Here is a 25,475-nt window from a genome sequence, read left to right as displayed (position 1 = left end):
GCAGACTCCACACACACAGTGACCAAAGTGAGGAATCGAACCTAGGCACTGTGAGGCTGCAGTGCTAACCACTGTGCTATGGTACCACCTGATGGGATGTGGGCACTGCTGACTGGACGGCATTTGTTGTCCATCCCTTATTGCCCCATGAACAGAAAATTAGTGTGGCCCTGGAGTCACGTGTAGGCCAGACTGGGATGGCAGATTTCCTTCCCGAAAGAACATTAGTGAACCATTGTTGAGATGGGTCTCTACAACAATTCATGGTTGTCATTAGACTTTTGATTTCCTTTTTATTGAATTCACATTTCATCATCTGCCATGGTGGGATTCGAACCAATGTCCTCAGAGCATTGCCTCAAATCTCTGGATTACAATCCAGCAACAATACCACTACGCCGGTGCTTTCTTATTGAAAGTAGCAAAGTGATAACTGACAGTAGCCTGACTTGAGGCTTCCTAGAATCCCTACAGAGCAGGAGGAGGCAATTTGGCCCATCGAGTCTGCACTGACCACAATCCCACCCGGGCCCTATCCCCTTAATCCTACCTATTTATCCTGCTAGCCCCTCCCGACACTAAGGGGCAATTTAGCATGGCCAATCCACCTAACCCACACATCTTTGGTCACTAAGGGGCAATTTAGCATGGCCATTCACCTAATCTACACATCTTTTGGACTATGGGAGGAAACTGGAACACCCAGAGGAAACCCACGCAGACATGGGGAGAACGTGCAAACTCCACACAGACAGTAACCCAAGCCAGGAATCTAACTGGGTCCTGGCACTGTGAGGCAGCAGTGCTAACCACTGTGCCGCTGCTGTGCCGTCCTCTTGATCTTCATTGTCCCGCTGCCAGGAAGTGACAATTGGAGAGTAATCACTCCCATGAACTTCTTCAGTTTCCCCCTCTCCAGCAAACAGCACCAAATTTCAGTGACAGAGTATTTGTTGCCCTCTTTGGAGAGTGTAAATGTAGTGGAGGTTGGTGCGGAGGTTTTGGAGAGGATTAGGTACGTTGACTCTGCAATGAACCCTGATGGTTGACTTGCTGTATTTTATTTTTGTTTGTTCCTAGGTTTAAGCATCAGTGACGTGAGTCGGCTAAACCAGCTGAAATACGAGGACAGGAAGTGCTCGGTGGTAAATGTCAATCCAGCCAACACGCGACCACACAGCGATACGCCAGAAATCCGCAAATACAAGAAGCGCTTTAATTCGGAAATACTTTGTGCTGCTTTGTGGGGTCAGTAACTGAAACCTTATTTGTTTAATGTACCTTTTGGCACTGCACTGGCGTCCACTTGGAATTGGCCCCTCTGCTGCGGCAGTTGTCAATTTCCATCGATTTACACAGATTCCTCAAGCTAAAACGTAAATGAAGAGGCACACTGCTAGAATAAGGTAATGAACGGTGTGAAAAAAATGGAAGCGTTGTTTCAAACTGGGATGAGGACACAAGGTTCTGACAAGTCACGTTGGAGTCAAAATGTTAACTCTGTTTCTCTCTCCACTGATGCTACCAGACCAGCTGAGCTTTTTTATTGACTTTAGCACTTTGCATTTTGATTTCCGACTTCCCGTGTTTTGCTCTCTTACAAGGATGTGTAACTGGGAAATGAAATAATTACAATCATATACAGCACGGAAACAGGCCCTTCAGCCCAACTGGTCCATGTGGCCTGCCCAGCTGGTCCCAATTGCCCCCGTTTGGCTCCATATCTTTCTAACTTTTTCCCATCCATGCGCGGTGGCACAGTGGTTAACACTGCTGCTCCACAGTACCAGGGACCCAGGTTCGATTCCTGGCTGGGTCACTGTCTGTGTGGAGTCTGCACACTCTTCCCCCGTGTCTGCATGGGTTTCTTCCAGGTGCTCCGGCTTCCTCCCATAATCCAAAAGACTTACTGGTTAGGGTGCATTGGTCATGCTAAAATTCTCCTGAAATGTAAATGTACCCGAACAGAATGTGGCGACTAGGGAATTTTCACAGTAACTTCATCGCAGTGTTAATGTAAGCTGACTTGTGACAGTAATAAATAAACTTAAACTTAAACTTTTGCTATTGAACCTGCCTCAACCACTTTCTCTGGCAGCTCTTTCCATACACACGCTACCCTCTGAGTGAAGAAGTTGCCCTGCAGGTCCCTATTAAATCTTTCCCCTCTTACTTTAAACCTATGCCTCTAGTTTTCAATTACCCTTCCCTGGGAAAAATGTGCGTTCATCCTATCTATACCCCTGATGATTTTACACATCTCGGTCAGGTCACCTATGTTCCAAGGAATAAAACCCTAGCCTGGCCAACCTCTCTCCATAACTCAGGCCCACTGGTCCTGGCAGCATCCTCATAAATCTTCTTTGCGCTCTTCCCAGTTTGTCAATGTCTTTCCTATGACAGGGTGACCAAACCTGTATCAGAATTGTGTGAGAGAAAAGAGCCTTCATGACAGTGATTGACGTATGAATCCACTTCCAACGGCAGAGTGGATCTGAAAACTCTGGAATCAATTAACAAACAATAAGGTGTCATTTTGGAAGGATTTAAGGGGATTTGCATGAAGTCTGCAGCACAGAATTTAGTCCATTCCAGCATAAATGTCCCAAGGGGGCCTCCTCCTACCCAATTATTAAGTTTAAAGTTGATGAAGTATTAGTGTTACAGGTAGTCTTCCATTAACACTGCAGTGAAGTTACTGTGAAAATCCCAGAGTTGCCACACTCCGGTGCCTGTTCGGGTAACACCGAGGGAGAATTTAGCATGGCCAATGCACCTAACCAGCACATCTTCCGGAGGGAACAGGAGCACCCATGCAGACTCCGTCTAGACAGTGTCCCAAGCCAGGAATTGAACCTGGGGTCCCTGGCGCTGTGAGGCAGCAGTGCTAACCACTGTGCCACCCTGCTGCTCAGTTTCTGTGTAAAAAAAAAACCTTGGCCCCCACATCTTTTTAACTTTTTCCCTCTCACCTTAAATGCATGCCTTGTAAGAAAGCAAATCTGCGTGGGTGATGGATTAAGATTGGCTGACTTCACCCTGAAATATCTCGTGATGACGGGTGTAATTCAGTAATGAGCAACTCTCCTGGGATTGAGGGAGAGCTGCTGGTTCCGCAGCTGTTTACGATAGGCTTGTTTTATGAGTTTAATTACATTCATATGTAGTGTTTGAAGGATTGGGTTGCCTCGTGGAACGATCCTGTAATTGTAACGCGGGCTTGTGCTAGATTTTCCTGTAGTTCATGTCAGTCACATATTTTTTCTTTTTTTTTCATACCTTGATTCAATTTACTCAGCAATATGAAGTCTCTTTCCGTTCCGCTGTCTGCTGCAGTAAGTCTCACAGCTGTAGCTCCTATACGACAGTTTGTGTCACACTTACAGTTGGCATGTTTCCAACGTACGGCCCAGCTGAGTATCTATTCCAAGCCGAGTACTCCACAACCCCTCGAATTCAAGTTGGCTGCACACAGGGACGTCACAAGTCATAGAATCAAGTCATACAGTGCAGAAGAGACCCTTCAGCCCATCAATTCTGCATCGACGTGGTTAGCAGTGCTGCCTCACAGCGCCAGGGACCGTAAAGTTAATTTATTAGTTACAAGTAAGCTTACATCAACACTGCAGTGAAGTTACTGTGAAGATCCCCTAGTCACCACACTCCAACGCCTGTTCAGGTACACTGAGGGAGAACTTAACACAGCCAATGCGCCTAACCAGCACGTTTTTCAGACTGTGGGAGGAAACCCACGCAGACACGGGAGAACATGCAGACTCCACACAGTCGGTGACCCCAAGCCGCGAATCGAATCCGGGTCCCTGGCGCTGTGAGGCAGCAGTGCTAACCACTATGACACCGTGCTGCCCTTTTGTTAGCCCATGTTGGCTTGTCCTGATCATTGGCACAGTGGTTAAGCACTGCTGCCTCACAGTGCCAGGGACCCAGGTTCAATTTGGCCCTCGTGACTGTCTGTGTGGAGTTTGCACATTCTCCCCGCCCCGTATCTGTGTGGGTTTCCTCCGGGTGCTCCGGTTTCCTCCCATAGTCCGAAAGACGAGCTCATTAGGTGCATTGGTCTTGCTAAATGCTCCCTCAGTGTTACCTGAACAGGTGCCAGAATGTGGCGACTAAGGGGTTTTCACAGTAACTTCATTGCGGTGTTAATGTAAGGTTTATGATGGATTTCCTCTGAGTGCTCTTGTTTCCTCCCACAGTCCAAAAGATGTGCAAGTAAACTGATTGGCCATGCCAAATTGCCTCCTAGTGTCAGGGGGATTAGCAGGGTGGAGTTACAGAGATAGAGTCTGGGTGGGATTGTTTGCAATGCAGACTGGATGTGTTGAACAGTCTTGTTCTCCACCGTAGGGATTCTATGATTGCAAGTTTTTTTTCACAGTGCTTTTTTAAGACTTCCTTAATCAATTCCTGCTGTCAGGCTAGCTGCCCTGTAGTTCCCTGTTTTCTCTCCCCCCTCCTTTCTTGAATAGTGGTTCTACATTTGCTAATTGCCGATAATTTTGTTTGCTGCAATTTGTTCAGGCTCCGTTTGCCCAAAGTTGCGCTGTGCCACAAACCCATGGCTGGCACAATGGTGCCAATGTTTACATGGGGAGACAATGGCCTAGTGATATTGATCCAGAAACTCAACTAATGTTCCGGGGAACCTGGGTTCGAATCCCACCACAGCAAATGGTGGGAGTTGAATTGAATAAAACCAATCTGGAATTAAGAATCTACTGATGACCATGAAACCATTGCCGGAAAATCCATCTGGTTGACTACTGTCCTTTAGGGAAAGAAATCTGCTGTCCTTACCCTGATCTGGCCTACCTGTGACTCCAGACCCACAGCAATGTGGTTGACTCTCAATCACCCTCCAGGGGCAACTAGGAATGGGCAATAAATCTGGCCAGCCAGCGACGGCCATGTCGCACAAATTAATTAAAAACAAACTAGTTATAGCTCTATATTTAAACAGTATCCATGTCGAAGTGTGTGTCTTTGAGTACTGACCAACATTCACCCAGAGTGTTCTGGGACTGAGAGAAAAAGAATCACCCTGCATTGTGAAGCACCATACTAATCTGAGCAGGGCACCAAGGGAGGAAGGAAAATGAGGTGAGAGCCAGCTGTTGAAGTTGGGAAGAAACACTGAAGCAAAAGAGCCGGTTAGGTTGATTAGCCATGTATACGTAGTGACGGAGATAGAGCCTGGGTGGGACTGTGGTCAATGTAGACTCGATGGGCCAAATGGCTCCTTCTTCACTGTAGGGATTCTATGATTAAGATTTGATTTGATTTACTATTATCACATGCATAGGGATACAGTATTGTTTCTTGTAAGCGACACAGACAAAGCATACCGTTCATAGAGAAATAAAGGAGAGAGTGCCGAATGTAGCATTACAGTCATAGCTAGGGTGTAGAGAAAGATCAACTTAGTGCAAGGTAGGTCCATTCAGAAGTCTGATGGCTGCAGGAAAGAAGCTGTTCTTGAGTCGGTTGGTACGTGTCCTCAGACTTTTGTATGTTTTTCCTGATGGAAGAAGGTGGTAGAGAGAATGTCCAGGGTGTGTGAGGTCCTTAATTATGCTGGCTGCTTTTCCTGAGGTAGCGGGAAACGTAGACAGGGTCAGTGGTTGGGAGGCTGGTTTGAGTGATGGACTAGCTATGTTCACAACCCTTTGTAGTTTCTTGCAGCCTTTGTCAGAGCAGGACCAAGAGGCAAATGTTTGAGCACAATCTCGATACGAAATGGAGTTGACCTAAAATATGTTATGATAAGTGCAGTCTGAAAAATATATGCCACCTGATTATAATAAGCAGGATTACACATTTATAGAGAGTGACAGAGGTTTTCAGCATGGAAACAGACCCTTTGGCCCAACTTGTCCATGCCACCCTTTTTGTTTAAACCAGTAAGGTAGTCCCAATTGCTTGCATTTGGCCCATTTCCCTCCATACCCAACGTATCCATGTAACTGTCTAAATGCTTTTTAAAAGACAAAATTGTTCCCACCTCTACTATTACCTCTGGCAGCTCGTTCCAGGCACTCACCACCCTCTGTGTGTAAAATGTGCCCCTCTGGATCTTTTTGTATCTCTCACCTTAAACCCATGCCCTCTAGTTTTAGACTCCCCTACCTTTGGTAAAAGATGTTGATTATCTAGCTGATCTGTGCCCTTCATTATTTGGTAGGCCTCGATGAGATCACCCCTCAGCCTCCTACGCTCCAGGGGAAAATGTCTCATCTATCCAGCCTCTCCTTATAACTCAATCCATCAAGTCCAGTTAGCATCCTAGTAAATCTTTTCTGCACTCTTTCTGGTTTAATAATATCCTTTCTATAATAGGGTGACTTGAACTATACACAGTATTCCAAGTGTGGCCTTATCAATGACTTGTACAGCTTCAATAAGACTTCATTTATTAAAATTAAAAGAGTCACACCCAGTCAAGTCACACCTCATAAGTTGAGACTCAGTGAGCAGTATCACAAAATATTTGTAGAGGAAGCCCATTTTACGCACTTGGGACACTCCAGTGTCCAGCTATCGCTTAAGCCATTCCAAAAATTCCAGTCATGCTTTTCAGTTTGAACCTCTCTCAGCCCCGGGACATGTCAAACCACATTCCAGCCCACAAAGTACTTTAGAGATCTGGTCACCATTGTAATCCAGGGCAGGATTCCTGCAATGTCGTAACGACCAGATAGCGCTGCTTTTCCCTTGTGATGTTGGTTGGCGGGAGGAGTGTAATTATTTAACCAGGACTCTGGGGAGAGCTGCCTCTTCAGAATGGTACCCAGGGAATAATGTACCCTCCTGAGAGGGGATGTAGGGCCCCTCATCCAAAACACAGCACCCCTTAGTCACTGCACAGGGAGGTTGCGCCTCGGATTTGTGCTCCGGTCTGTGGAGTGAGATAAATGTATTCCCTGCCTGAAAATTCTTGTTCCTTGCTTTTAAAAGCAGCAGAACGCTGCCAGCCACACTGGTAGATAAGGTTTCATTCCACTGTTGCCTCCAGCTGAATCTATAACATTGTCTTTGTACAGATGCTGGTGTACAATGAAGCTCGGTAATATGATGCAGGTGTAGCAATACTCTGCGGGGTGCTTCTTACATTAATTGCTCCATGTGTTGTGCTAAGATGATGAATGCCCCGTTTCTCTTGATTCTAATACCTCCCGTTCTGTAATTAACCGTAGTGGGTAAAACCTCTCAGGGAGCCCTGCTGCGCATTTGATGCAGGCACCGGGAATTGAGTCAAGCTCCGAAAGAGAAACAAAACGTCAGTCGACGACTATTGGAGAGTAGTGCGCACTCTGGGTGGAAGGCTCTGTACGCCCCCGTGCGTTAGTGCCGTGAATCACCCCACTTCCTGAGTCGTTGCCGAAGTCCCATCTCCATCGCGTTGACCAGTTCACAATGGCTGCTTGCCGTTCAGTGCGTAGACAGCAGTCCTGGCGTTGGAAAGAAAAATAAACCACGCTTGCGGAAAAACGAAGAACGTGACCTGATGGAGATACTGAAAATCTCAGGAGGCTCAGGACATTTGGCATGTCCACTCGAACTCATAGAATCCCCACAGTCTAGAAAGAGGCTGTTCGGCCCGTTGAGCCTGTACTGACAACAATCCCACCCAGGCCCTATCTCCATAACTCCATGTATTTACCCTGCTAATCCCTCTGTCACTAAGGGGCAACTTAGTATGATCAATCCACCTAACCTGTTCATTTTTGGACACTTAAGGGTCAATTTAGCATGGCCAAGCCACCTAACCTGCTCATTTTTGGACACTAAGGGTCAATTTAGCATGGCCAATCCACCTAACCTGCACATCTCTGGACTGTGGGAGAAAACCGGAGCACCCGGAGGAAGCCCATGCAGACACGGGGAGAACGTGCAAACTCCACACATACAGTTACCCAAACCAGGTCCCAAAAGCAGTGAGGTAGCAATGCTGCCACCACTGTGCCACCCTAAACCTCTCATCAATTGTTATAGATGCACCATAGAAAGCATCCTTTCCAGATATTTCACAGCTTGGTATGGCCCTTGCTCTGACCAAGACCGCAATAAACTACAAAGGGTTGTGAATGTAGCTCAGTCCATCACTCAAACCAACCTCCCACCCATTGACTCTCTCTACACTTGCCGCTGCCTCGGAAAAGCAGCCAGTGTAATTAAAGACCCCCACGCACCCCCAGACATTCTATCTTCCACCTACTTCTATTGGGAAAAAGATACAAAATTCTGAGAATGCACACCAGCCAACTCAAGGCTAGCTTTTCGCTGCTGCCGCTAATTTCTTCCTTGTGCCACTTCTTATGGTGTGGCTTAGGTCGTTGAGGTGAACGTTGAGGATTTGTGAAATGGTGGCTGATTCCTTTGAAAAACAAAATATTTTGAAAATTAAATCTCACGAAGGCAAAATCCTGCGGTTTTAAAGCGTACCAAGGTTTATTAACACATAGAACGTAGACAGACAAACAAGAACATAAAACAACAGCCAAAGGGAGACCCTCACATTACCAAGCAGTACAGAACACCTCAAAATCTTCCAAAGATCCCAACATTGTGCCAAAATTCAATACAATTGTACGTTTTTTCTTATCTTATCTCTACTAATTAGCTTAATTCAATTTCATTGCATTTGAAAATGTCAGTCTTTATCATGTCAAATGTCTCAGTTAATTGCAATCCACCACCCGACACAGTGACATTTTTACTGGTCCATCCCAATATCTGATTCCCAGCTATTTGGCACAATCTCAAGATGCCATTCCTTTATTGTATTATCTGTGGCAATTTTCCAAAGCATCCTGATAGCATAAAACCTCGGGCACAGAGATGTGACACTTTCCCATGCTTTGTCAACTAATCCAATTGTATTCCATGTATAATGTTACATTATTTGTTCTTTACTTGAAATGTTTGTGTTACATAGAAGATAGGAGCAGGAGGAGGCCATTTGGCCTTCTGAGCCTGCTCCGCCATTCATCACAATCATGGCTGATCGTCCAACTCAATAGCCTAATCCTTCTTTTTCTCTGCAGCCTTTGACCCCATTCGCCCCAAGTGCTATATCCAGCCGCCTCTTGAACATATTCAGTGTTTTAGCATCAACTACTTCCTGTGGGAATGAATTCCACAGGCTCACCGGGTGAAGAAATGTCTCCTCACCTCCGTCCCTAAATGAATCCTCATGATTCCGCCCTGAATCCTCAGGCTGTGACCCCTGGTTCTGAACTGCTCCACCAGTGGGAATATCCTCCCTGTCTAGTCCTGTTAGAATTTTGTAAGTCTTTATGCGATTCCACGTGCACACACAAACACAGCTCCCCCCCCCACCCCCATTCGTCTGAACTCCAGCGAAAACAATCCTGACCTAGTCAATACTCTTACATGAGTTCCACCATCCTTGGAATCAGCCTGGTAAACCTTCACTGCGCTCTCTTGCGAGCAAGAACATCCTTCCTCAGAGAAGGAGACCAAAACTGTGCGCAATACTCTAGGTGTGGCCTCACCAAGGCACTGTATAATTGGAACAGCACATCCCTGCTCCTGTACTCGAAACCTCTCACAATGAAGGCCAAAATGCCTGCTGCTGATCAAGTCATGGACATTTGGACCCATATCTGCAGCGTTTGCATAATAGACTGAAATACAAAGATTTATTTAAAATGTTTAAAGCACATTATTGCATTCTTTTTAATTTAAACATAAAACCTTCCACATTTAAAATCATGATTGATTTAAAAATATTAAGATACATTATAACATTCCATAAAACTTTTCATTATCAGTTAATAGCGTGTAATGAACTTCAGGAAGCATAGAGGAGAACATGCCCTATCTACATCAACAGGGACAAAGTAGAAAGGGTCGAGAGCTTCAAATTTATAGATGTCCAGATCACTAACAACCTGTCCCGGTCCCCAGCCCCCATGCCTCTACTTTCTTCGGGGTCTAAGGGAATTTGGCAAGTCCCCTACAACTCGCACCAACTTTTACAGATGCACCACGGAAAGCACTCTTTTCTGGTTGTATCACAACTTGGTATGGCTCCTGCTCTGTCAAAGACCGCAAGAATGTAGCCCAATCCAACACACAACCAGCCTCCAATCCATTGATTCTGTCTTACACTTCCTGCTGACGTGGGTGGCAAAGCAGCCAGCATAATTAAGGACCCCAGACATTCTCTCTTCACCTTCTTCCGTCAGGAAAAAGATACAAATTCTGATATCACATACCAACCAACTCAAGAACAACTTCTTCCCTGCTGCCATCAGACTTTTTAATGGACCTACCTCGCATTAAGTTTGATCTTTCTCTACACCCCAGCTATCTCGGTAACACTACATTCTGCACCATCTTTGCTTCTCTATGAGTAATATGCTTTGTCTGTGTAATGCGCAAGAACAATACTTTTCACTGTATACTAATACATGTGACAATAATAAATCAAATCAAATCCTCCTCCCCAGTACTCTATGAACAGTATGCTTTGTCTAGCGTGCAAGAAACAATACTTTTCACTGTATCCCATATATGTGACAATAATAAATCAAATCAAAATAGCATTCACACATGACCAAACTGTTTAACTTCACCATGTTGGGTGAAAATCACCTTAACCCTTTACTTTCTATTCTGGCTAATTTCAAATCCCCCCTCCAGAGTTGTGTTGTGAGATTCCAAAGCCGCCTTGTTGCTGGGGTTCATCTGGTTTTAAATAATTATGCAGACTACATCCAGGTGTAAACTTCAATGGTGGGGCCCTGGCAGGGTCACAATTGTATACAAAGATATTCAGTGCCCTACAGTGGAGCACCATGGTTGGGCTGACGCTGGTCACTTTTAACTTCGGCAGAGATGAGAATTCATCCTTGAAGCCAGTGCTCTCAGTGGAGTGCCGAGGGAGTGCTGCACTGTCTTTCAGTGTGGATGTTGAACTGACACACTAGCTGCCTGTTTGCGTGGGTGTAAAGATTTCTGGACTACTGGAAGAAGAGTGCAGAGATCTGTTAGAATTCGGCCATCGAGTCTGATGTGCCATTCAATTATGGCTGATAATTTTCTTAACCCCATTCTCCCGCCTTTCCTTGTAACTTTTGATTCCCTTACAAACCTCTCTCTCCGTTCACCCCCTCTCTCTCCGTTCCCCCCCTCTCTGTCCGTTCCCCCCTCTCCCCCCCCTCTCTGTCCGTTCCCCCCCTCTCTGTCCGTTCCCCCCCTCTCTGTCCGTTCCCCCCCTCTCTGTCCGTTCCCCCCCTCTCTGTCCGTTCCCCCCCTCTCTGTCCGTTCCCCCCCTCTCTGTCCGTTCCCCCCCTCTCTGTCCGTTCCCCCCCTCTCTGTCCGTTCCCCCCCTCTCTGTCCGTTCCCCCCCTCTCTGTCCGTTCCCCCCCTCTCTGTCCGTTCCCCCCCTCTCTCTCCGTTCCCCCCCTCTCTCTCCGTTCCCCCCCTCTCTCTCCGTTCCCCCCCTCTCTCTCCGTTCCCCCCCTCTCTCTCCGTTCCCCCCCTCTCTCTCGTTCCCCCCCTCTCTCTCCGTTCCCCCCCTCTCTCTCCGTTCCCCCCCTCTCTCTCTCCGTTCCCCCCCTCTCTCTCCGTTCCCCCCCTCTCTCTCCGTTCCCCCCCTCTCTCTCCGTTCCCCCCCTCTCTCTCCGTTTCCCCCCTCTCTCTCCGTTCCCCCCCCCTCTCCGTTCCCCCCCCCCTCTCCGTTCCCCCCCTCTCTCTCCGTTCCCCCCCTCCCTCTTCTGTTTCTCTCCTAAACTTTTAGTGATCAGTGGTCATTATTGTAAATTCAGTGGTCATTATTATAAATTAGTGGTCATTATTTTACAATCAATGGCCATTATTGTGTTGTCCATGTCCTTTTGCGGTTGCTCTGTGCCTTGTTAACTGTATTTTGTTCTTGTTCAAGGTGTGAATCTGCTGGTGGGGACAGAAAACGGGCTGATGCTGCTCGACCGCAGTGGACAGGGGAAAGTGTACAGCCTCATCAGTCGTCGACGCTTCCAGCAGATGGATGTTTTGGAAGGGTTGAACCTCCTCATCACGATATCAGGTGCATAAAGCTTTCAGGCTGAAGTTGAAGTGAGTGTTAAGTAGCACTGCCAGTCTGTGTGAGAGCTTCCCTTGTCTAGAAAGTGGTGATATCAAAAGAGTTTCAGTTCTGCTTAATTCTCACCTCACTTAACACCCAGACACAACACTTTCCATCAAGCCTCAATGGCAGGAGTTGGGAAAAGGAGTGTTTTCTGATGGGGTATTTTCCACCAGTTCAATTATCATTAGAATCATACAATACTGCAGCGCGGAAGGAGGCCATTTTGGACCATCGTGTCTACACTGACAATAGTCTCACCCAGGCCTTGTCACCATAAACCCATGTATTTACCCTAGCTAGTCCCCCTGACACTAAGGCGCAATTTAGCACAGCCAATCCTCCTAACCAACATATCTTTGGACTGTGGGAGGAAATCGGAGCACCCAGAGGAAACTCATGCAGACACAGGGAGAATATGCAAACTCCACACAGACATTGACAGGCAGGAATCAAACTCGGATCCCTGGTGCTGTGAGGCAACAGTGCTAACCACTGTGCCACCCAGATTCTGGACCTGGAGACCCTGAACGTCCACAGTGTGATGGGCATGCCAAATTGCCCCTTAGTGCCCAAAGATGTGCAGGTTAGGTGGATTGGCCAAGCTAAATTGAACTTAGTATCCAAAGATGTGCAAATTAGGTCGATTGGCCATGCTAAATTGCTCCTTAGTGTTCAAAGATATGCAGGTTCGATTGATTGGCCATGCCTTCATGTCCCAAGATTTGCAGGTTAGTGCATTGGCCGTGCTAAATTATCCCTTATTGTCTCAACATTTGCAGGTTATGTGGATTGGCCATGCTAAATTGTCCCTTATTGTCTCAAGATGTTCAGGTTAGGGAAGATTAGTTAGGTAACTGTGTTGCCTTACAGGGGATAGGGTGGGATGTGGGCTTGGGTTCTGTTGGAGAGTTGGTGCAGACTCAATGGGCTGAATGGCTTCATCCTGCACTGTAGGAATTCTACAACTGGCACCATTACGTTTGTTTCCCTCTGTATCCTCATAGTCCCAGGATCCCCAGTGAAGTTTCAGGAGAGGGCACGAAGGGAATGATAATCTTTCATTTGCCTCAAGAGTAACTGGCGTGTTTGATCGGCTGAATTCTGTTTCATTGATCGTACTTAGGTAAACGGAACAAGCTGCGTGTGTATTACCTGTCCTGGCTGCGGAACAAGATCTTGCACAATGACCCGGAAGTGGAGAAGAAGCAGGGCTGGACCACAGTCGGAGACATGGAGGGCTGCGTGCACTACAAAGTGGGTAAGTAAGAAGGTGAGAGTAAAGTGTGTCCGCACCGATTCCTCCGATGATGCTTGTGCTGCCTGGCGTTGGATCATTGGCCACTAGGAGACAGGTTTTCCAGATGGAAATACTCACCACAAACTTAACATTGCTTTTCATAAGAGCCCCTGGGCAGTCAAGAGTTTCACAGTTGTTGTTTGTCCATCGTCATCGATGAGGACCTCGATGCCGTTAGTCATTTTGAGGCTGGTTGCGGTGTGTCCGAAGATGACTGATCAGGGCCAATTCGGGCGTGGAATGTCCTGGCACATATTGGACGGACTCGTGTAGACACTGTAATTGTTGTGCTGGTGGCTGCGGACTTGCGCAGCTCGCGCTTAAGTTGTGCTTCAGCAATACACCTTGCTTCGTAAGCTTGACAGCCTTTGTAGATGAGGCAGCGCCAGGTAAGGTGTTTTTGTGCCAGTGTTTCCCAGGAGGTCGTGTCTATGTCAAGCGACTTCAGTGAGGCCTCGAATGTGTCTTTGAAACGTTTCTTCTGCCCTCCATGCGAGCTTCTTCCAGCAGAGAGTTCCCCAAAAAGGGGCTGCTTGGGTATGCGCTCGTCTAACATACGGACGACATGACCTGGTCACCCTGACATCCTGTCTGTTTTTTCTCCTGACAATGATATAGTCGATAAGATGCCATTGCTTAGAGCCGGGGTACATCCAGGAGGTCTTGTTGCGGGTAGGCAGACGGAAGATTGTGTTGGTGATGAGGAGGTCGTGTGTGCTGCACAGGTCTTCATTAAGAGTAGGCCATTACTGTTACACTTGTCCATTCCATGCCTCCCAATGACTCCCTGCTAGATTGCAGAGTCACACCCTACTCTTGCATTGAAATCGCCAAACAAGATCAGCTTGTCGGTACTGCTCACTGCTGATAGTAGGGCATCCAGTTCTTCGTAGAACTTGTCTTTCATCTCATCCGGGTTGTTCATTGTGGGGGCATAGGCGCTGATCAGAGTGGCTTGACTTCTGTTCTGTAGCGGAAGCCTGTAATGTCATAAGCCAGTCATTCACACCCTTGAATAGACTATCACGTTTCCAAAGAAGGTGACTCCTGACAGCGAATCCAACTCCAGCATCACGACGTTCATCGCTACCACGACCACTCCAGAAAAAAGTGTATCCACTTCCAGTTTCAGTCAACTGACCTACGTTGGCAAGACGAGTTTCACTCAGGGTTGCAATGTCAATGTTGTATCTTGCAAGCTCTCTGGCAACTAAGGCTGTTCTCTCTAGTCTGTCTGCTGTAGGATTGTCCAAAAGTGCGCACGTGTTCCAAATGCCAATGTGAGCGGTGTCACCTTGTGTTTTATTTTGTTTGTTCGACCGCAAGATGGGATCCCCGCCAGCCGCTGTAAACTGGCCAGGGTGTAGTGAAGCAGGCAATGTTTAGGGCACCTTTTCTAGCCCATTCTTCATTCTAGGGAGGTGAGCAGTGCGTTCCTGAAGAGGACTGCTCAGTCGCCAAGGTAGATGCTGAGTTTCACTGCTGCTTCAGTCAGCGGAAAGTGACCATTAGACCTGAGCCACCTGTGTGCAGGTCCATGACTACAGCTCCCAGTGTATCCACACCTGCTGCTTCATCACTCGCCCATCACCACAGGACTTCAAGGGTTGAACAGGACACTGATGACAATGATGGTGTCGAGACTTGCGCTTGATTTGGATTAAAGTGAGGGAGAGTTGCGCAGCGTCAGCCTCACTCTCTCTTCCCAATTCCCATCTAGATCCAGTGGCAAGACAAGAGTCAAGACGGCTGGAGATGAGACTAGGCGCAGTGGATGACCAGGATGTCATCTGTGTCTTGTCCTGCTCTTTGCGTTCCACGACACTTGCAGAGACTGCCTTCTTGACCTTTGGACCTTCCATTGGTCTCTTCGGCTCAATCCGCTGGAGTCTGCCTTCACGTGCTGGGATAGACATTTCCCAATCTCACCCAGGGCTGAGACCCGTCGGCTACCCTCACCTGGTTTAGCCGGCTTGTCGAAGTGTGGAGGCTGTTGCATGCAGACAGCTACAGGGAACCACAGGTGGTGAGAGCTGAATGCCAGGTGGGGACAAAGGGTGGACAAATTGCTCTGAAAGGACACGACATGTTCACCCACCAGAGGTGCTACCCCTCCCTAACATTTCATACACGCCCAAGTTTCTCAGTAAGAAGTGTCACAACACCAGGTTAAAGTCCAACAGGTTTATTTGGTAGTAAACACCACTAGCTTTCGGAACGCTGCTCCTTCGTCAGGTGAGTGGAGAGTTCTGATCACAAACAGGGCACACACAGTTTACAGAATACTGATTAGAATGCGAGTCTTCACAGCTAATCTGCTATTCAAACTGCGTGTGCCTTTATATGCCCTGTTTGTGATCAGAACTCTCCACTCACCTGACGAAGAAACAGCACTCCAAAAGCTAGTGGCATTTACTACCAAATAAACCTGTTGGACTTTAACCTAGTGTTGTGAGACTTCTTACTGTGTTTACCCCAGTCCAACGCCAGCATCTCCACATCAGTCAGAGTTTCAACAGACAGAGCCACTATTAAAGTTTATTTATTGGTCACAAGTAGGCTCACAGTCACACTGCAGTGAAGTTACTGTGAAAATGCCAAAGTCGCCACACTGCAGCACCAGTCGGGTAACACCAAGCGAGAACCTAGCATGGCCAATCCATCTAACCCGCACATCTTTGGACTGTGGGAGGAAACCGGAGCACCTGGAGGAAATCCACACAGACAGTGACCCAAGCTGGAAATCGAACCCAGCTCCCTGGCGCTGTGAGGCAGCAGTGCTAACCGCTGTGTCGCTGGGCCTGGATGGAGACGAGACAGGCCAAAATGCTTCCTTCTGCACCATAGGGATTCTGTGATTGTGTGAATCATCTACTAGATAAGGGCATGAAGGCCAAAGCATTAGCTCTCAAATATACAATGAATCAGGTACCGCAAGGGATGTTGTTAGTTCTAATGTGGCATGCATTTCATCTCACAAGACCATGCACTGGTCAGGCCTGTGTGCGAGCCATGGCCTTGTTGTGACTCAGAAGCCATGCTCCAGCATGGCAGTCTCTACCAGGTTAACTGCAGAGGGGCGACAGTGGGCTGAGGAGGTGCACGGTTCGCTGGCCTGTCTTTCCTCTGGGCCCTCATCTTGGCCAGCTGATCGTCCCTTTCTGCCATGTCCCTCCAAACAGCTGGCCTCCAGAGACCGCAGACGTCAGCATGGCAAATCCAAAGTCAGCATCTATCTTCCACTTGTCATGATCAATAACCAGTATCTTTATCTCGCTTGCAGGTGTCCTTGTGTAATCATAGAGTCCCTACAGTGCAAAATGAGGCCATTTGGCCTATCATGTCTCCACCAAATCTCCAACAGAGCATCCCCATAGCCCCACATATTTACCCCACTAATAACCCTAATCTTGGAACACTAGGGGCAATTTAGCACGGCCAATCCACCTAACCTACACATCTTTGGACACTAAGGGGCAATTTAGCATGGCCAATCCACTGAACCTGCACATCTTTCAGAGTGTGGGAGGAAATCCACGCAAACGTGGGACATTATAAGGCAAGAAGTGACTCTGGGAGAGACCAGAGGAAGAGTAACAGCGTCTCCTACTGGTCAGGAGAAGAAACAGCAGTAGGCACAGTCTCTCTATCTCCCTCTCTATCTCTCTCTCTCTCTCTCTCTCTATCTCTCGCTCTCTATCTCTATCTCTCTCTCTCTATCTCTGCCTCATTCTATCTCTCTTTCTTCCTTAGAGTCCAAAGATGTGCAGGTTAGGTGGATTAGCCATGCCAAATTTCTCCTTGGTGTCCAAAGATTTGCAGGTTAGGTGGATTTGCCTTGCTAAATTGCCCCTTTGTATGGGTTAGGGGATTAGCAGAATAAATACATGGGCTTTTAAAATGGGGCCTGGGTGGGATGCTCTGTCTGAGGGTCATGCAGACTCGATGGGATGAATGGCCTCCTTCTGCACTGTAGGGATTCTACGATCCCCCCTCCATTATTTTGAGCATTGATCTATTAACCTCTTCAGCCATGCGCAATAAAAAGCATTCCTCTCCAAAATGTGAAATATGCTCTGCTGACCTTTACTGAATGGTCTGGATTCATCCCGTCTCCTCCCCACTCCTGGAGATCGATGGATCCTGGCTAATTGAGAATCCAGGATGTTCCTGGCCACAAGAGTTCAGGTCTCACCTCATGGGAACTTGATGGAAGACAGTTAGTGTAACCTTTGCATTATGCTGTTTAATCCACAGTGAAATACGAGAGGATCAAGTTCCTGGTGATTGCTCTGAAGAATTCGGTTGAGGTCTACGCCTGGGCCCCGAAGCCTTACCACAAGTTCATGGCATTTAAGGTCGAGTTCTGTTTTGACGACGACTCCATAATCTTCACCGTAGTAGTCAAAGCGAATCAAGACACAGCTTGTTTATGTTGCAGAGAGGTGGGGGGGGCGAGTGTTTGCATGAAGGGATACATTCGACCATAGGATATAGGAGCTGAATTAGGCAATTTGACCCATCGGGTCTGCTCAGCCACTCAATCATAGCTGAAAAGTTTCTCAACCTCATTCTCCTAACTTTTCCCCATAACTTTGATCCCCTTACCAATCAATAACCTAACTATCTCTGTCTTAAATGCACTCAATGACCCAGCCTCCGCAGCCTTCTGTGCTAATGAATCCCATAGATTCGCCACCCTCTGGCTGAAGAAATTCGTCCTCATCTTGCTTACTCTGAGGCTGTGCCCTCAGATCCTCATCTTTCCTACTAATGGAAAGTCCATTCTCTCCAGGCCTTTCAGTATTCTATACATTTCATGAGATTCGCCCACCCCATCCTTCTAAACTCCATCGAGTACAGACCCAGAGTCCTCAGACGCTCCTCATACGTGAAGCTTTGCATTCCCGGGACTATTCTCGTGAACCTCCTCTGGACCCCCTTCAGGAATAGTACGCCCTTCTATTATATATGGGGCTCAAACTTACTCTCAATTATAGCCTGAGAAATAGAGAATGAGACACAGGGCCAAAGACAAGAACCATTTTGGCTGGAGAGAAGAAATAATTGAGGGGTTGTGTAGAGTCTTTAAGAAACTGTCAAATGTCGGGAACGAAATACAAAAGATTTGCAAAGAAACGATTGAGAATTACATGAGCATGGGAATAATGGAACGCTTTACCCCACTGGATAAAAAATTCAATGGTAATTTTTCAAAGGGGATTGGATAAATACAAGGAGAAGGAAGGAAAGTACAGGGCTATGAGGGAACAACGTGGGAGGCTAAGTGGATTGCTCTTCGAAAGAGCCAGCAGACTCGATGGGCCAAATGGCAGCCCCCTGTTCTCCAATGTTCTATAATTCCACTAACCCATTCAGATCATGGTAAAAGAATCAATTCAAGACCTGGCAAAAGGCCCACTATGTGACTCACTCCAGTTTACCTGGTGAGTGGGAGAGTGGAGAGAGAAGGAAAGATTTCATTTATAGATCACGTTTAAATGTTTTATAGCTAAAGACTTGCAAAGTCTAGTCACCCTAATTGTGTATGAAAGGTGACAAAGGACAGTACAGCACAGGAACAGGCCCTTCAGCCCTCGAAGCCTGTGCCGATCATGATGCCCTAACTAAACTAAAAAAAAAACCTTCTGCCCTTAATTGGTCCATATCTCTCCCCTCCCTATTCATCTACCCAACCAGATGCCTCTTAAATGTTGCTAATGTGCCTGCTTCCACCACCACCTCTGGCAGCGTGTTCTAGGTACCCACCACTCTGCATGAAAAGCTTTCTCCCTTAAACATTCCCCCTCTCACCTTGAACCTGTGCCCCCTTGTAATTGCTATTTTCACCCTGGGGAAAAAGCGTCTTGACTCTCCACCATGTCTGCGCCTCTCATCGTTTTGTAGACCTCAATCAGGTCTCCCCTCAGCCTCCATCTTTCCAGTGAAAACAACCCTAGTTTATTCAACCTCCTCTCATAGCCAATGCCCTCGAGACCAGGCAGCATCCTGGTGAACCTTTCTTTGCACTCTCTCCAAGCAATTGCAAAGTCTCAATAACAGCGAAATGACCAGATCATTTGTTTTTGATGTAAAATGGTTTATTGCTATGAAATAGCGTGGCGGGATCTTTTGGACACCCCCCCCATCACCTCCCCCACCTATTTTTCAAATAGTAATTTTAATATCACGATCATAGCTCCTTGAAAGTGGAGTCACAGGTGGACAGAGTGGTGAAGAAGGCATGCTTGGTTTCATTGGTCAGAACATTGAATGCAGAAGTTAGAACATCTTGTTGAAGTTGTACAAGACATTGGTAAGGCCACACTTGGAATACTGTGTACAGTTCTGGTCACCCTATTATAGACAGGATATTATTAAACTAGAAAAGATTTACTAGGATGCTTTTGGGACTTGATGGTTTGAGTTATAGGGAGAGGCTGGATAGACTGGAACTTTTCTCCCTGCAGTGTAAGAGGCTGAGGGGTGATCCTATAGAGGTCTATAAAATAATGAGGGGCGTAGATGAGCTAGATAGCCAATATCTTTTCCCAAAGGTAGGAGAGTCTAAAACTAGAGGGCATAGGTTTAAGGTGAGAGGGGAGAGACAGTATTCCAAGTGTGACCTTACCAGTGTCTTATACAATTTCATCGTTCCAACTCCGGTACTCAGTGTTCTGACCAATGAAACCAAGCATGACGAATGCCTTCTTCACCACTCTGTCCACCTGTGACTCCACTTTCAAGGAGCTGTGATCGTGATATTAAAATTACTATTTGAAAAATAGGTGGGGTGGGGGTTCCAAAAGATCCCGCCACGCTATTTCATAGCGATAAACCATTTTACATCAAAAACAAATGATCTGGTCCACGGGGACAGTTTCTTCACTGAGAGGGTGGTGAGTGTCTGGAACAAGCTGCCAGAGGTAGTCATAGAGGCGGGTACAATTTTGTCTTTTAAAAAGCATTTAGTTACATGGGTACGATGGATATGGAGGGATGTGGGCCAAACGCGGGCAATTGGGACTAGCTTGGTGGTTTAAAAAAAAGGAGCCATGGATAAGTTGGGCCGAAGAGCTTGTTCCCATGCTGTCAACCTCTATGATTATGACTCCATTAATAAATGTCCTTGTCTAAAACAAAAGCATTAACTGCTGAACAGGAAAGCGGGAGCGAGAATTTAAATTGTTCCCATTCCCTTCACAGTCGTTTTCGGATCTGCCTCACCGACCGACCTTGGTCGACTTGACTGTGGAAGAAGGTCAGAGGTTAAAGGTTATATACGGATCAAATACTGGCTTTCATGCTGTCGATGTGGATTCTGGAAACACCTATGATATTTACATCCCAGTGCACGTGAGTTTTAAGGAGCCTGATTCATTTGCAAACCCCAGTGCTGAACGGGGGCTTTCCGTAGATCACAGTGATGCCTCATCCGAGACTGGTTCCTCGGGTCCCTCCTTTGTTTGGAAGCACGGCTTTTTGCCACCGTTGCCGCGTCTTATCATGGACGCAGTGTGGGTAAAAGAGGTCCGCCTGCGCTGGAGGTGGTGCAGAGGAGATTCGCCAGGATGCAACATTTTAAGCTGCGAAGAGAGGTTGTACAGGCTTGGGTTGTGAATAACCTGAGCTGGTATGGGAATTGAACCCGCACAATTGGCATCGCTGTGCATCATAAACCAGCGGTCCAGCTAACTGAGCTAACTGACAGCATGGTCCAAAGGGCAGATTAGTGGCAGATGGAATTTAACCCTGAAAAGTGTGAGGTGATAACACTTTGGAAGGAATCGGTTGACAAGGAAGTATTCAATGAATGGCATGACAGAAAGATATTCTGTGGAACAAAGGGACCATGGGGTGTTTGTCCACAGATCTCTGAAGGCGGGAAGGGCATGTTAGTAGGGTGGTGAAAAAGGCACATGGGACACTTGCCGTTATCAACCGAGGCTTAGATTACAAAAGCAGCGAGGTCATGTTGGAGTTATATAGAACATTGGTGAGGCCACAGCTGGAGTACTGTGTGCAGCCCTGATCGCCACATTATAGGAAGGGTGTGATTGCACTGGAGGAGGTGCAGGGAAGATTCACCAGGATGCTGCCTGGGATGGAGCATTTAAGTTATGAAGAGAGATTGGGTAGGTTTGGGTTGTTTTCATTGGAGCGGAGAAGACTGAGGGGGACCTGAGGGTCGGTCACAAGGGGACATAGGTTCAAGGTGAAGGGCAGGGTTTAGGTGGGATATGAGGAAATACCTTTTTACCCAGAGGGTGGTAATGGTGTGGGATGTGAGGAGGGTTGCCTCAGTCCTTTAAAATGTATTGGATGAGCACTTGTCAAGTCAGAACATTCAAGGCCCAGTGCTGGTAAATGGGATTAGATGGGCGGTATTTCTTGTATGTCAGTGCAGACTCGATGGGCCGAAACGCCTCTTCTGCACTTCATGATTCTGTGAATGACAGTGACCGCTGTCTTGTGAGGACACACCTAACCCGCACATTTTTGGACACTAAGGGTCAATTTAGCATGGCCAATCAACCTAACCCACACATCTTTGGACTGTGGGAGGAAACACACAGACGCACGTTCAAATTCATGCCATACAAATTGTTGGTTGCACTTGACCCTAAGCACCCAGGCTCTGGTGAGAGCTGGCCTCTTGGAAAGAGGCTGCATGCTGTCTGGTCCCCATGGAATCATGCATCTGGAAGCTTGGAGGGGGTGAGGTGGTCTCCTGTGGGATAAGTGTTAAGAGTGGTGGAATTTTCGCTGGTGTCAGACTTTGACGATAGGTTGAAGAGGCAATCTGGCTGGCCGACAGAGAGAGATCCGGAATGCCACCTCAGCCTGCCACTGAGGAAGAGACAAACTAGCAGCTTTCCACTCATAATCATCAAATAGGAGTGGATCAAATGGCAAAACATTAGCTGTATATCTCAACGTAGCTGTCTCAGGCCAAATTGTGATATGATCTACAGAGGGGCAGTACTGCTGCCTCACAGTGTCCAGGGACCTGGGTTCGATTCCCAGCTTGGGTCACTGTCTGTGTGGAGTTTGCACATTCTCCCCATGTCTGCGTGGGTTTCCTCCGGGTGTTCTGATTTTCTCCCACAGTCCAAAGATGTGCAGAGTAGGTTGATTGGCCATGCTAAATTGACCCTTAATGTCTAAAAATGTGCGGGTTAGGTGGATTGGCCATGCTAAATTGTCCTTCAGTGACAGGGGGATTAAATCTGTGGGATGATGGGAATGAGGGCAAGGTGGGATTGTTGTCGGTGCAGATTTGATGGGCTGAAGGACCACCTTCTGCACTGTTGGGTTTCTGTGTTCAGGTCTGGCAAATAAATCCCAGGTGTGATGTCTTGGTCCTGGAGAGAGAGTACAGCAAAGGTTCAGAATGACACTGAAACATACAGTGTTGGTTGATGAGGGTAGATTGTGAAGATAAACTTGTGTTCCTTGAAACATAGAAAGGTGAGCAATAAAAACAGGCAGGGTCTCTGAAACATTATAAAAGCAAAATTTGGAAATCACCCCTTGCTGTGTATACTGGGCACCAATTGGAACTGATGGGTAAATAGATGGATGGATGGATTTCTGTTGGGTGTGGGACATGGATCAGAATGGGTAGATGAAATTGAGATGGATATCAGCTATTATCAAACAGTGGAAGGGGTTTAAGGCCTCCTGGTCCCGTGTGCACAGGTTGTACCTCTTAACCATTTGGTTTCTCCATCTAGATTCAGACCCATGTAGTGCCTCATGCCATTGTAATCTTACCCAACACTGCTGGAATGGAGATGCTTCTTTGCTATGAAGACGAGGGTGTCTACGTGAACACGTACGGTCGTATCACCAAGGACGTGGTGTTGCAATGGGGCGAGATGCCGACCTCCGTTGGTAAGTTGCTCGTGGTGTGACCTTTCTCCTTACTCTGTACTTTCCCTGTGACTGTCCCAACAGGTCTCAAAGAGGCGGCCTCCTTAATGAGGGGGTCATTGTCATATCGCAGAATCCCTACAGAGCAGAAGGAGGCCATTTGGTCCATCGAGTCTGCACTGAGCACAATCCCGCCCAGGCCCCACATATTTACCCTGCTAATTCCCCCCCTTCTCCGCCACGAGGGTCAATTTACCATGGCCAATCAACCTAAATCTTCGAGCGAGACCTTTGAGCGAGATTAGGTGAGTGTCAACCGGTTCTCAAACACAGGGCTGTCATTGACTAGTCCCAGGTCTATCCTCACTGGACTCTCCTGTGGAGCAGAACCTGCTGGATCGTAGAAGTGTTTAATATTTTATTCTCGTGCCCACCCTACAACCCTCCAAGATCTCTCCATTCCTCTCATTTCATCCTCTTGTGCATTCCCGATTTTCATTGCTCCACCATTGACAGACCTACCTTCAGTTACCTGACCTCTGGCATTCCCTCCCTAAATCCCATCATTACTCCCATCAAAACATTCCTTAAATCTTATCATTTTGACTCAGCTTTTGTTCATCTGTCCTAATACCTTACTGTGTGGCTCAGTGTCATAGGACTCCTGTGAAGTGCCCTTGTTATACTGAAGGTTCTTTATAATATATAATTATAATATTTATAACATAAATTGTTGCTATTGAATACTGACTGACCTGTGAGACCCTGTGAACAATCATTTTAAAGTCAGATATTCCTTGCTGAAGCTGGCTACCTCCTATGCTTCCTACGTAAGGGTTTGATTCCTGGCCCAGGTTATAGTCTGTGCGGTGTCTGCACGTTCTCCTCGTGTCTGCGCGGGTTTCCTCCGGGTGCTCCGGTTTGCTCCCACAGTCCGAAAGACGTGCTGGTTAGGGTGCGTTGGCCATGCTAAATTCTTCCTCCACGTACCCGAACAGGCACCGGAGTGTTTGCTGGAGCAGACGAGTGAAGGAGCAGAGAGAGAGCTAAGATTTTACCTGTTAAAAACCTGTTTAAAATAAGTTTAAAGCACTTTGTTCTTTGTAGAACTGTTTAAAGCATTTATTTATTGTATTTACTGCTTTAAGAATTCTGAGGGAGTGGTTAGCAGGCAGTTGTGGGCCATCAGATTTAAATATCAACTGACCACAAGGTGAAGCCTTCCATTGTTTGCTGGAGCAGACGAGTGAAGGAGCAGAGAGCTAAGATTTTACCTGTTAAAAACCTGTTTAAAATAAGTTTAAAGCACTTTGTTCTTTGTAGAACTGTTTAAAGCATTTATTTATTGTATTTACTGCTTTAAGAATTCTGAGGGAGTGGTTAACAGGCAGTTGTGGGCCATCAGCTTTAAATCAGCGCCAGGTTTAAAAGGAGGCCTGGTGTAGACAGCGGGCAGCGTCTGAGCGGGAAGCAGAGTGAGCTACTAGGGCTTAATATCAAAAAGGGCTGGAAGGAAAAAAGGCCAGGTGAGTTCGTTTGAAAAACAAAAAAAATTTTTTCAAAACTACTACAGTGAATAATGGAGGGGCATGTGATGTGTGGTTTCTGTATGATGTGGGAACTGGTGGACCCTAGGGTTCATCCCAGTGACCATGTCTGCAGTAAGTGCCGGTTGCTGGAGGAGCTCCAGCTCAGGGTAAATGAGCTGGCCTCTGAGCTACAGGCACTGAGGCTCATCAAGGGGAGAGAGGGTGCCATTGTCAATGGGGTGCAAGTGACATCCACCCCCCCTAGACTGGCTAACTCTAAGGGTCAGGGACAAGAGGGGGCTGCTAGGAGGAGGAAGGGGGGTGAGGAGCGGAGGCCTCAGCCTCTTAATCTGCATAACAGGTTTGAGGTTCTTGCTTCCAGGCTGGACGAGAACGAGGCAGGTGAGGTTGGTGAGCAAGCTGCACACGGTACAGTGCTGCAGCAGGACATAGGCAAAGAGAAAGGGAAAAGGAACGTAGTAGTTATTGGGGATAGTGGGGTGAAGGGTATTGACACTGTCCTTTGTCACAATGACAAAGTGCACAGAAGGGTGTGTTGTCTGCCTGGTGCTCGGGTCCGGGATGTCGCAGCTGGGCTGCAGAGGAACCTGGAGTGGGAGGGTGAGAATCCAGTCGTTGTGGTTCATGTGGGTGC

The 25,475-nt window shown here is 47.2% G+C and overlaps 1 protein-coding gene across 4 annotated transcripts in view; it reads left to right on the top strand.

The window, feature by feature from the left end:
• LOC145338650 (misshapen-like kinase 1) overlaps positions 1 to 25,475 on the top strand; it is a 316,064-nt gene that overhangs the window by 284,198 nt on the left and 6,391 nt on the right. For all 4 annotated transcript variants that reach the window (XM_080183038.1, XM_080183040.1, XM_080183039.1 and 1 more), the window contains 6 exons: positions 1,081 to 1,248; positions 11,933 to 12,076; positions 13,242 to 13,376; positions 17,673 to 17,773; positions 20,622 to 20,771; positions 23,153 to 23,312. In XM_080183038.1, the coding sequence (XP_080039164.1) occupies positions 1,081 to 1,248; positions 11,933 to 12,076; positions 13,242 to 13,376; positions 17,673 to 17,773; positions 20,622 to 20,771; positions 23,153 to 23,312 (858 nt within the window). The remainder of the gene's footprint in view (positions 1 to 1,080; positions 1,249 to 11,932; positions 12,077 to 13,241; positions 13,377 to 17,672; positions 17,774 to 20,621; positions 20,772 to 23,152; positions 23,313 to 25,475) is intronic.

Source organism: Carcharhinus amblyrhynchos, unplaced genomic scaffold, assembly GCF_965287045.1.
Source record: "Carcharhinus amblyrhynchos unplaced genomic scaffold, sCarAmb.v2.hapA chromosome_128, whole genome shotgun sequence".
In the NCBI taxonomy this organism is placed as follows: domain Eukaryota; kingdom Metazoa; phylum Chordata; class Chondrichthyes; order Carcharhiniformes; family Carcharhinidae; genus Carcharhinus; species Carcharhinus amblyrhynchos.
This window is presented reverse-complemented; position numbering and strand designations above follow the sequence as displayed.